Raw genomic sequence first — 13394 nt, 5'->3', positions numbered from 1 at the left:
GCAACTTTGTGCCTGGGAATTTCCTTCTGTCAGCCTTCATGTTACTCAAATGTGGCCAGTCTCGAAGCCAAACTCAGCATGTAAATGCAATGCCTTCCCCCCAGCGTGGGACATGACACCCGGGGATGAGCCTCCCTGGCAACGAGGGACCACTATCAACTACCAACTGATGATGCAACTGGAAAATGACCTTATACGGAAGGTTCAATGCGGATCAGCAGAATATCCATGTCTACATAAAATACCATGACTTTAAAATGCTGTTTGACCTAAAGTAAGGGGGAAATGGAAAGGAGAAATGAGTTTATATGGCTACGAGTTTCTAAAAAAGAGTCTGGAGGCTGGCAGAAGGTTTGCCCTCATGCACAACTGAGCAGAGTCAGAGAGACAGATAAAGCAGATACAACCCCCAGATATTGGTTCCTTTGAGGGCTAAAGAGACCCATGGGAGTTATGGTCATGGCCGATGGGGTTAACTACCAGGGCAGATGGCCCCTCTTTGGAAATGGTGTTTATGTGTGATGAATCTGGACTCAGATGGGATCTCCCTTCATAAGACTTTCATGCTAATGTGCTGGAGGTGCAGTTAATGTTGGGGTTTAAGATATATTTAGGGGATTTGAATCTCTGGACTGACAATGTGATAGCCAGATCCTGAGCCTCAACAGACTCTAGCACCTACAATCTGATTTATTGGACTTACCACACTCAGCTAAGATGGAGGTGAAGAAGGACAACCACCACACCATGGAGCCTAGAGTGATTACAACTGAAAATGGGAGGATTGCATCCAGCATCCAGGTGGAATCTGAGCCTCCTCTTGACATAAAGGTGCAATGGACACAACCAATCCAGTGTCCACATAGAAGAGGTGGCATTGGATTGGGAAAAGTGGACATAATGGACAAAGGGTATGGGGAAAGGCAGGAAGAGATGAGAGGTGGAGGCGTATTCGGGACATGGAGCTGCCCTGGATGGTGCTTCAGAGGTAATCACCGGACATTGTAAATCCTCACAGGGCCTACATGATGGAATAGAGGAGAGTATGGGCCATGATGTGAACCAATGTATATGAGGTGCAGAGGTGCCCAAAGATGTACCTACCAAATCCAATGGATATGTCATGATGATGGGAACGAGTGTTGTTGGGGGGGGGGAGAGGGGGGGGTGGGGGGGTGGGGTTGAATGGGACCTCACATATATATTTTTAATGTAATATTATTACAAAGTCAATAAAAAATAAAAAAATTAAAAGAAAAAAAAAATATTAGAAAACCTCATAATATATTTCATTATATTAACAAATTAAAGATGAAAAATGCTTTTGTTAAATGCTTAAAAAAAGAATTTGATAAAATTCAATACCTATTCCTAAGAAATACAAAATGAAATAAAAGGAATGTATAAAGGAGGGAGGTACAAAATGGTGGCTGACTAAGGCGCTCCAGGAGTCAACTTATCCTACAGGTGGTTAGCAATTACCCAGAGCTCTCTAAAGCCCCTGTTGGTGGTGGGCAGGTGGGATGAGACCAGAAGAGCATCCTGCAAAATCCTTGAAAAAATGGAAGGAGGAGACTGTCCATCTGCAGTGAAGTTGTATGAGTAGAGCATTCCACGCCATGGAGGCCAGAGCCTATCCTCCACTGGTAGCACAAGCCACCTCAGGAACTATCCCTTGGCTTGAGTTGGAACTTCCATTTCTCAAAAACAGGGGAGAAAGAGACAGTTGACCACCGACATCAGCTACTGATAAGTAAATTCGACTAACTAAAGTATAATCCTAAGAATAGCTAAAGTTCGAAGCTGTCCAAGTCAGAAAGAAGCCAGTACCTGCCATTTTAACTCTGCCCCACCATGAGGGGAAGTGGGGCTGATTGAAAAATCACAGTGATAGTTGGCACCAGTTTCTTTCCACCCAGATCAGACTGCATCCCTAGCCTAGGCTCCAGCCCCACCTTTGAAAGAGAGGAAGCTGGGAGGACCTGCACCAGCCTCTTCTGGTAACTGCAGGTGATTTGGACTGGCACAGAATGAATAGTCAGACACCTGGGGCTCCATCCCTGCACCCCATAGTGTAGGAGAAGAGTTCTGTTTCCTCAGCCTCTCTTGGCGATTGTAGGAGATTTGGGTCTGAATAAACTGGTTTGTTGAGCACCTTTGATTCCATTTCCACCCCTCCACCTCCATAGGATAGGAGGGGGCTAATGTTTCTTCAGCCTCTCTAGGCAACTGCTGGGGTTTTCAGCCCACACAGACTGGATACTCAGACACCTGTAGCTCCATCCCCACCCCTCAATAGGATAAGAGGGGAAATGTGCTTCCCCAATCTCTTAGGGCAACTGCAGGCACTTTTGGGTGCCTGTGGCTCTACTGCCATCCTTGATAGGACAAAAGAGGGAAGATGTTACCACAGCATCTCTGGATAACTGCCTTAACCTTTCCTGGCAACCTTTCCTCCATGGACTGGACTGGTGGGTACCTGTGTATCCATCCACACACATCAATAAAATAGGAGGAAGCTGGTGTTTCCTCAGCCTTTCTGTGCAACAGCAGGTTCTTTTGTCCAAAGAAGACTGAACTGTTGGGTGCCTGTATCACCACCCCTCCCCCATAGAATAGGAGGGGGCTGGTGTTTCTTCAGCCTCTCTGAGGAATGGGGGACACTTTCAGCCTACACAGACTGAACTGTTGGGCACCTGTATTTCCATCCCTACCGCCTAAAGAGCAGAAGAGGCAGTACTCCCTCAGCCACTCAGGGTAACTGCAGGCACATTTGGCCCATGTGGATTAGACTTTTGAGCACTCATTTTGGACCTGCACAGCATAGATTGTTGCCCAAACCTGCAGTTCCATCCCCAACCAAGGCAGGAAGGAGATGGTGTGAGGTTTCATCAGTCTCTCTGGACAACTACAAAGAGTCTTGGCCTGCATGACTTGGATTATTACATGCTGCTGTGACTGTCCCTACCCCTGGTAGAGGAGAGAGTTGGGAGAAGCTTCATTGGTTCCTGGGACAACATGGGCATCTTCAAACTCCACAGTTTACAGTACCAACTACATCCTTGGCTCCTACTACACAACTAGCAAAGGATAAAGGGCAAGAAAGCCCTAAACTAAAGAAAGAAACTGTGCCAGGAGTAAATACATCGAATAAGCCAGATGCCAACACCAAAAAAAAATTACAATCCATACCAAGAAACAGGAAGATATGGCCCAGTCAAAAGAACAAGATAAGCTTCCAGATAACATAGAAGAGTTGAGACAACTCATTCATAGATGTTCACACAAATCTCCTTAATAAATTCAATGAGATGGTTAAAGAGATTCAAAATATTAAGAAGACACTGGGTGAACACAAAGAAGAATTTGAAAACATACATAGAAAAATAGTAGATCTTATGAGCATGAAAGGCACAATAAATGAAATTTTAAAATACACTGGTGGAGCATTTGTAGCTCAAGCACTTGGGCACCTGCTTCCACCATTGGAAGTCCTGAGTTTGGTTCCTGGTGCCTCCTAAAGAAGATGAGCTGGGAAGCAGATGTGACTCAAGGGATTGAACTCCTGCCTACCACATCAGAGGACTCAGGTTTAGTTTCCAGTGCCTCCTTAAAAGAAGACCAGCACACACAGAAAACAGACACAATGAATGCAAACAACAAGAGGGTGTGGAGTAAGAAATAAATTAAATAAGATTTTTTTAAAAAGAAGATGAGCTGATGCAATGAACTGATGTAATGAGCTGAAACAATGTGCAGAGACAACAAGAGGATACAATGACCAGAGACAATGAGCAGACACAAAGAGCAGAGACGGCAAGCAGAATGAGCAGACAGGTGAGGGAGCCATCTTGGGGGTGGTGGTGGAATACACTAGAGGCATATAATAGCAGATTTGAGGAGCAGAAGAAAGGATAGGGTAGCTTGAAAAAATGGCTTCCAAAAGCAAACAGACAAAAGAACAGATGAAGAAAACATTGAAAAAATTGAACAGGGTCTCAGGGAACTAAACAATGGCAGGAGATGTGCAAATATGTATGTCATGGGTATCCAGAAGGAGAAGCAAAGGGAAAAGGGGCAGAAGGAATTTTGAAGAAATAATGGTAGAAAATTTCCCAACCCTATTGAAGCACATAGATATCCATGTCCAAGAAGCACAAAATACTCCCATCTGAATAAATCTGAATAGACCTGCTCTGAGACAAATACTAATCAGAATGTCAAATGCCAAAGACAAAAAGAGAATTCTGAGAGCACTAAGAAAAGCAATGCATAACATATAAGGGATACCCAATAAGATTAAATGCCAATTTATCATCAAAAACCATAGAGGCAAGAAGACAGTGGTACGATATATTGCAGGAGAAAAATTGACAACCAAGAATTATATTTGGCAAGATTGTATTTCAAAAATGAGGGAGAGTTTAGAATATTCACAGATAAACAGAAACTAAGAGTTTGTAACCAAGAAGTCAGCTTTGCCAGAAATATTAAAGGCAGTGCTACAGACTGAAAAAAAGATAGGAGAGAAAGGCTTGGAAGAGAGCCTAGAAATGAAGATTATACCAGTAAAAGAAACTGAAAGTGTAAAAAGTTGAAAATAAAATAAGACAGATAAAACCCAACTGTCAAAATGGGTGATATAAGAGCTGTCTTTACAATAATAACATTAAGGTTAATGGATTAAACTCCTCAATCAAAAGACACAGACTAACAGAATGGATAAGAGAATATGATGTAATTATATGCTGTCTAGAAGAGACTCATCTCAGACCAAAGGATACGAATACATTGAAAATGAAAGGCAGGAAATATTCCACACATGCAGTAACAAAAGAAAGAAAGAAAGTTGAAGAAGCTATACATTATCAGATGAAATAGACTTTAAAAGCAAAACTGTTATTAGATACAAGGAAGAACATTAAATAAATAATAAAATAATAATTATTATTATTAATAAAAGGGAAAATTCACCAGGAACAAATAATAATCATAAATGTATCTGCACCTAACCAGGATGCCCCAAAATACATGAGGCAAAAACTGAAGGGAGAAATAGATATCTCTTCAATAATAGTTGGAGACGTCAATACACCACTCTCAACATTGGATAAAACATCTGGGCAGAGTATCAATAAAGAACCAGAAAGCTTAAATAATATGATAAATGGACTAAACTTAATAGGCATATACAGAACATTGCACCCCAAAACAGCAAGATAGACATTCTTCTCAAGTGCTCATGGATCTTTCTCCAGGGTAGACCATATTTTGGGTCACAAAGAAGATCTCAATAAATTCAACAAGATTGAATATACAAAGTCGTTTTCTGATCATAATGGAATAAAATTGGAAATCAACAAGAGCCAGAAAAAGGGAAAATTCACAAATATATGGAGATTAAACAACAAAATATTAACCATCAGTGGGCCAAAGAAGAAACTGTGAGATAAATCAATAAATATCTTGAGACTAATGAAATGAGAACACAAAATTCAGAATCTATAAGATGCAGCAAAAGCAGTGCTGAGAGGAAAATTTATAGCCCTCAATGCTTATGTTAAAAAAGAAGAGCTAAAATCAAATACCTAACTACACAGCTAGAGGAACTAGAAGAACAGCAAACTATTCCCAAAGCAAGTAGAAGCACTGAAATAACAAAGATCAGAGGAGAAATAAATGAAATTGCAAAGAAAAAACAACAATATAGAGAATTAACAAAACAATAAGTTGTTTCTTTGAGAAGATTAACAAAATTTGCAAACCCTTAGCTAAACTAACAAAGAAAAAAACAGAATATGCAAATAAATAAAATAAAAAATGAAAACAGGGACATTACTACTGACCCCACAAGAAATAAAAAGATCATAAGAGGACACTATGAACAACTGTATGTCAACAAACTAGACAATGTAGATGAACTGGAAAAATTTCTAGGAGCATAGAAACAATCTACATCAAACCTAGGAGAAAGAGTAGGAAACCAATCACAAATAAAGAGATTGAAACACTCATCAAAGAATTCCCCACAATGAAATGCCCAGGACCAGATGGTTTCACAGGTGAGTTCTACCAAAAATTCAAAGAAAAGCTAGTACCAATCTTACTCCAGCTCTTCCAAAAAGTTGAACAAGAAGTAATACTACCAAACTCATTTTATGATGCCAATATCACCCTAATACCAAAGTCAGGTGAAGCTATTAGGAAAAAAGAAAATTACAGACCCATTAAAACAGATGCAAAAATCTTCCACAAAATACTTGCTAATAGAATCCAACAGCACAGTAAAAGAATTATTCATCATGATCAAGTAGGTTTTATACCAGGCATGCAAGAGTGATTCAACACAAGAAAGTCAATGAGCATAATACCCCACATTAATAAATCAAAGAAGAAAAATCACATGATCCTATTGTTTGATGCAGAAAAAGCATCTGACAAAATACAGCATCCTTTCTTGATAGAAACACTACAAAAGATAGGAATTGAAGGAAACTTTCTCAACATGATAAAGGCCATATATGAAAAACCCAACAGCTAACATTGTACTCAATGGCAAAAGACTGAAAGCTTTCCTATTGAGATCAGGGACAGACAAGGATGCCACTGTTACCACTGTTGTTCAGAATATTGCTAGAGGTTCTAGCTAGAGCAATCAGGCAAGAAAAAGAAATAAAAGGCATCCAAATCAGAAAGGAAGAAGTAAAACTTTCACTATTTGCAGATATGATCCAAACCTAGAAAGTCCCAAAAAATTTACAACAAAGCTGCTAGAGTTAATAAATGATTTCAGTAGAGTATCAGGATACAAGATCAATATGCAAAAATCATTGATGTTTCTATACACTAGTAATGTGTGATCTGAGGAGGAAGTCAGGGGAAAATTCCATTTAGAATAGCTACTAAAAGAATCAAATATTTAGGAATAAACTTAACCAAGAATGTAAAACACTTGAATACATTTACTTTTTATTTATTTTTTAAAAATTTAAAAAGACCTAAATAATTGGAAGAACATTCCATGCTCATTAATTGGAAGACTAAATATCATTAAGATGTCAATTCTACCCAAACTGTGATATAGATTTAATGCAATGCGGATAAAAAATTGCAACAGGATTTTTAAACAAATGGAGAACATAACTATAACATTTATTTGGAAGGGTAAGGGGCCCTGAATAATCAGAAACACTTTGAAAAGGAAAAGTTAAGTTGAAATACTCTCATCTTCAGACTTTAAATCACATTACCTAGCTACAGTGGTAAAAAAAAAAACAAAAAAACAAAAAAAAACCAGCATAGTACTGGCATAAAGATAGACTTATAGACCATTGGCACCAAACTGATAGTTCAGAAACAGACCCTCTCATCTATGGTCAGATGATTTTTAACAAACCTGTCAAACACACCCAGCTGTGAAAGAACAGTCTATTAAACAAATGATACTGGGAGAACTGGATATTCATAGCCAAAAGGAAGAAAGAAGACCCCTGTCTCACGCCTTGTACAAAAATTAACTCAAAATGGATCAAAGACTTAAGTATGAAAACCAGAACCATAAATTTCCTACAAGAAAACATAGGAAAACATCTTCAAGACCTGGTGGTAGGTAGTACATTCTTAAACTTTACACCAAAAGCACAAGCCATGAAAGAAAACATGGATAAATGGGACCTCCTCAAGCTTAAACACTTTTCTGATTCAAAGGACTTTGTCAAGAAGGTGAAAATGCAACCCACTTAATGGGAGAAAATGTTAACCACATATCCAATAAGGGTTTGATTTCCATTCTAAATACAGAGATCATACAACTCAACAATAAAAGAGCGAGCAATCCCATTTACAAATGAGCAAAAGACTTAGATATTTCTCCAAAGAGGGAATACAAATGAACAAAAAGCACGCAAAAAAATGTTCCATATCACTGGCTATTAGGGAAATGCAAATCAAAACTGCAATGAGATATCATCTCATACTGCATAGAATGGCCATTATTAAAAAAACAGGGGAAACGGACTTGGCCCAGTGGTTAGGGCGTCCGTCTACCACATGGGAGGTCCGCGGTTCAAACCCCGGGCCTCCTTGTCCCGTGTGGAGCCGGCCCATGCGCAGTGCTGATGCGCGCAAGGAGTGCCCTGCCACGCAGGGGTGTCCCCCGCGTAGGGGAGCCCCACGCACAAGGAGTGCACCCCGTAAGGAGAGCCGCCCAGCACGAAAGAAAGTGCAGCCTGCCCAGGAATGGCGCCGCCCACACTTCCCGTGCCGCTGAGGACAACAGAAGCGGAAAAAAGAAACAAGACGCAGCCAATAGACACAGAGAACAGACAACCGGGGGATGGGGGGAATAAAATAAAATAAATAAATCTTTAAAAAAAAAAAAAAACAGAAAACAATAAGTGCTGGGCAGGATGTGGAAAAATAGGAACACTCTTTTGCTGTTGGTGGGAGCATAAAATGGTGAAGCCTCTGTGGAAAACCATTTGGCAGTTCCTCAAGAAGCTAAATATAGAACTGCCACATGATCTAGCAATTCCTCTGCTAGGAATATTTCCAGAAGAAATGAAAACTGTGACACGAATAGTTATCTGCACACCAATGTTCATAGTGTTGTTCACAACTGCCAAAAGATAGAAGCAACCCATGTGTCCATCACCCAATGAATGGATAAACAAAATGTGGTATATACATATGATGGAATACTATGCTGCATAAGAAGAGATGAAATTGGGACACATGATAACATGGATGAATCTTGAAGACATTATGCTAAGTGAAATAAGCCAGACACAAAAGGACAAATATTACATGGTTCCACTAATATGAACAAGATATGAAGAATAAACACATAGAGTTAAAACCTAGAGTATAGTTTATAAAGAGATAAGAGGAGGACTGTGAAGGAGTACTGGTGCTTAATGTATATAGAAGTTTTAATTAACTTGACTGTAAAAGTGTGGAAATGGATAGAATGGATGGTAACACATTATAGTGAGTAGCAGCTGGTTTATACATGGGATTGAGGCTGAAGAGGGTAATCTAGGGAAATAACTGTCAATTGAAAGAAAGCTAGAGAATAATCTAGGGACTGAATAACAGTGAACCCAGATGTGGACAAGAATTGTGGTTAATAGTACAAATGCAAGAATGTCCTTCTGTGAACTAGAACAGATATATAGCACTATTGCAGGATGGTTAAAATGTGGAAAAATACAATTAATGTAACCTATGGACTATAGTTAACAGGAATATTGTAATATTCTTACATTAATGCCAAAGATGTACTGTGTTCATAATAGGGGATATGGAGAAAACATGCCAAATTTATGCTATAGGCCATAGTTAGTAGTAACAGTTTGATGATATTATCCCATAATCTGTGACAAATGTTCCACAAAAGCGTGGTGTGTTGATGAAGGAGTGTTGTACAGGAATTCTAAACTCATCTGTGATTGTTTTGTAAGTTCACAACTTCTGTAGTAAAAATATATATTAAAAAAAAAGAAAAAAAGGTCCGTGCTCCCACCATTAGAGCTGAAACAACTGTAAGCATCCTTGAATGTGGACCAGAGTGCTTTTTCAGGGATACCAGAGGAAGCAAAAGCAGAGAATATTCCGCTTTCCTGTTTCACCTAAGGCCACATTAAACAGTAACTTATATCTTGGGGGAAAAAAAAGGAAACTATAAAAACTCAAATGTGATAAAAGGTATCTATTAGATAGTTGGATTAAACATCAAACTTTTTAAAGTAGTTTTTTGTTGTTATTGTCGTTTGTATTTCCTCATCTGTCTGCTTATTGTCAGCGCATCTTCTTTAGGAGGCATGAGGGACCAAACCGGGACCTCCCATGTGGAAGGGGGTGCCCAACAGTTTGAGCCACTTCTTTGCCCCAAATTTAATACTGAACTATTTAAAGCATTTCCATTTTGTTCCAGAACGAGATGAGGGTTCCATTGTGACTGCTACAATTGAATATTATAATAAAGGTCCTAGTCAATATAGTAGTAATAGAATAAGAAAAGAAATACATATATATATTAGAATGCTGGAAAATCAGATCAAAACTGTCATTATGTGCAGATGATATAATCATTGACATCTGAAAAATTCAAACGAACCAACTAAAGCACAGAATTAAAATAAAAGATTGGTAAAGTTAATTAGATAAAAGATTAAGATACCAATATCAGTTCATTGCCTCTGTACCGATAACAACCAATTAGAAAATGGGAAACGGACTTGGCTTAATGGTTAGAGCATCCATCTACCACATGGGAGGTCCAAGGTTCAAACCTCGGGCCTCCTTGACCCGTGTGGAGCTGGCCCATGTGCAGTGCTGATGCGCGCAAGGAATGCCATGCCACGCAGGGGTGTCCCCCGCATAGGGAAGCCCCACACGCAAGGAGTGTACCCGTAAGGAGAGCCGCCCAGTGCAAAAGAAAGTGCAGCCTGCCCAGGAATGGCGCTGCACACATGGAGAGCTGACGCCGCAAGATGACACAACAAAAAGAGACACAGATTCCCAGTGCTGCTGACAAGAATAGAAGCGGACCCAGAAGAACACACAGCGAATGGACACAGAGCAGAAAACTGTGTGGGGGTGAGGGGGTGAGGGGGTGGGAGGGAGGGAGAAAGAAAGAAAAAAATAAATCTTTATTAAAAAAAAAAAATCAGGAAAGATAATGGAGAAAAAATAAAATAAGACTGGAATCTAACCAATATGCATGTGAACAGATAATTTTGCTACCAGAGCAGTATCTGGCATCATTTCCAGAGCAACAGTAAATGTTTTACTGAAAATTAATTTTTTTTTTAACGAATATAGATTGTGAAAGTATTTTTGAACCTTTGCTTATCTTCAGTGAAATGAAGAAGGAAAATAGCTTGGTCAAATCCTGTGTAGTGCATTTTCAGTCTTTCCTCTTCTGTTGCTTTTATTGTTTATATCCATAGAAACTCCAGTCATGAAATACTATAAACTAGAAAAATCAATAAATTAATTAGATCCTTAGCTTCTCAATATTTTATACATCTACAAAAGTGATGATGTCTTTTATAACATGATATAATGATACATTTCTTTTTCTTCCAGGGCAAACAAACCCCATTCACAAATTTTGACCCCTCTACTCTCCTTCCTTCATCCTTGGATTATTGTACTTATCTGGCTCTATGACTCACCCCCTCTTTATGAGAGTGTAACCAGGATCATCTGTAAAGAGACCATCAGCATCAGCTCAGAACAGGTAAAGTATCAAAGTTGCATAAATGGGAGTTGAGAGTGGAAAGCAAGAATATCATTTCAATCAATCATATTACAAAGGAGATACTATTTCAATTAGGTCTTTGAGGAGTTCATTTACCCTTCCAACTGAAAAAAATATTCATTTCTGACATAGGCCTATTGAATTAACAAAAAGTACATTATACTACTAGTTGTTTTTTCATCTTTTTTTTCTTTCATTTTTTATTAATTTGTGAGCTTACAAAACAATCATGCATAATGTGCAAATTCCCACACATCACCCCTCCACCAAAACCTTACATTGTTGTGGAAAATTTGTTACAGATTATGAAAGAACATGATCAGACTATTACCACTAACCATGGTCCATAGTGTACACTTGGTATATTTTCCGTTCACCCCCTACTATTAACACTACACATTAGTATTATACATCTGTTATGGTTCATGGAGGACACTCTCATATTTGTTCTGTTAAACACAGTCCATCTTCCACTCAGTGGCTCTCACTTTCATCACAGAGTTCTGCAGTCATGGTTGCTTTTTTAAAACTTTATGTACAACAAATATCAGATGGAAAATTCCCACTATCCCACTCTTCCCCTTTGATGGGGAAAAGTCCAATCTTGTTGCCTTCCTAGTAGTTTAAGAAACAATTGAAAACTATCACTGAGCGTTCCATTAAGATTTTGAGGAATTGTAACGCTCAACAGGCATACATCAATAATTGGCAAAATTTTTTGTTCTTTTTGGGGCTTAAGTGCTGAAGTATTCAACACAATTTCTCATTAATTATTATTTATAATAATGATAATAACTACCATTGAATAAACACTTTTACTAGGTGTCTTGCATATGGCTTGTCAGCCAATTCTTATAATGAACCCTCAAGATAGGTATTGTAGCCTCTTAATAGCTAATATTTATTTTGCACACACTATGTGCCAGACACCATTCAAAGTATTTACATGGTGTAATCCATTTAATCTTCATAAAACCCAGTAAAGTAGGTACTATATGGAAACTGGGGCACCAAGTTGATCAGTGACTCTCCCAAGGCTCTATTTGGCAAGGGAGGGAGTTGGTATTCTAACTCAATCAAACATTAATAATTTACCCAAATGCCCAATTCAAAAATCTGTGAAGAAAATTTCCCCTTCCTTCACATTGGTGAAACCTCTGCAATTCTCAGTTTTCTAAATAGCAGTGCATTAACTTTATGGCAATAAAGTGCCTTGTGTAACTTTAATAGTTCTTGATCCTTTAAATATTCCATTCTTCTTCCCAGCTGGCCCAGTTCCGCAGGCTTCTGTGGAATGTGAACAGTGAAAATGTTGCCCCCATCCAGCATAACAATCTACCACCCCAGCCTGTGGAGAGCAGAGTATAAGAACTTCATTCTAATGGGCCCAGGAGAGAGACTGTCTACCCTCAAGGAACAGCACTGCTTCTGACATAAACCAGTAACATAATAATTTTTTAGAAAACAGATTTATTTTAAAACTAGCAAGACAGCATACTTGCAAATTTAATCTGTAGAACTAAACAACTTTTAGTTCTTAATACTTACATAGTAATCTCTAAGTTTGCAAACTATGCTAAAATTCAAGTTTATTTTGTGGAATTTTTTATCATTGCTATTAGGGAGTACTGAATAATTTGTTAGTGATTTGTATCTTTTCCCTTTTTACTGCTTATTTAAATCAGTAAAATAATTTTATTGCTTTCTTCTTGTCTGTTATGCACTCTATTTTCATTTAAAAATTTGTTTCTATCCCATTTATATTTAAAATCTTAAATGCCTTGCTTGAAGTATTATTTTGCCTCGCATATAATATCCTAAGAGCTGCTTGAACTGAAATATTAAGAAATTCATTAGCTTACTCTTGAAGAGAAATATGCAACTAAGATGACAACAGGATTTAATATTATTATGTTTGCCCACTATGGCTACCATTTGTGTTCTCTATGATAAAAATGGTCTCTTTTATTTTGGGAGATGATGCTTCTGATTATTGCTTCCACTTCTCCTCCCCACATTAGCAATCCATAGAGAGAAAGCAGATTAGTGGTTTCCAGCTGGAGTGGGAAGGAAAAAAGAATGGGAGTGACTGCATAACGGGTACGGGATTCCTTTAGGAGTGATGAAA

General features: G+C 38.5%; 1 protein-coding gene across 1 annotated transcript in view; it reads left to right on the top strand.

Annotated features, from left to right (window-relative positions):
• LOC101413052 (carbonic anhydrase 1) overlaps positions 1-12702 on the top strand; it is a gene marked incomplete at its 5' end in the record, with an annotated part of 28582 nt that extends 15880 nt beyond the window's left edge. Inside the window, 3 exon segments of the mRNA XM_058276242.2 lie at positions 11092-11168; positions 11170-11245; positions 12533-12702. Of these exon segments, the coding sequence (XP_058132225.1) occupies positions 11092-11168; positions 11170-11245; positions 12533-12634 (255 nt within the window).
• Between the last annotated feature and the right edge of the window lie 692 nt (positions 12703-13394).

The sequence above is a fragment of the Dasypus novemcinctus genome, chromosome 14 (genome assembly GCF_030445035.2).
Source record: "Dasypus novemcinctus isolate mDasNov1 chromosome 14, mDasNov1.1.hap2, whole genome shotgun sequence".
NCBI lineage: Eukaryota > Metazoa > Chordata > Mammalia > Cingulata > Dasypodidae > Dasypus > Dasypus novemcinctus.
This window is presented reverse-complemented; position numbering and strand designations above follow the sequence as displayed.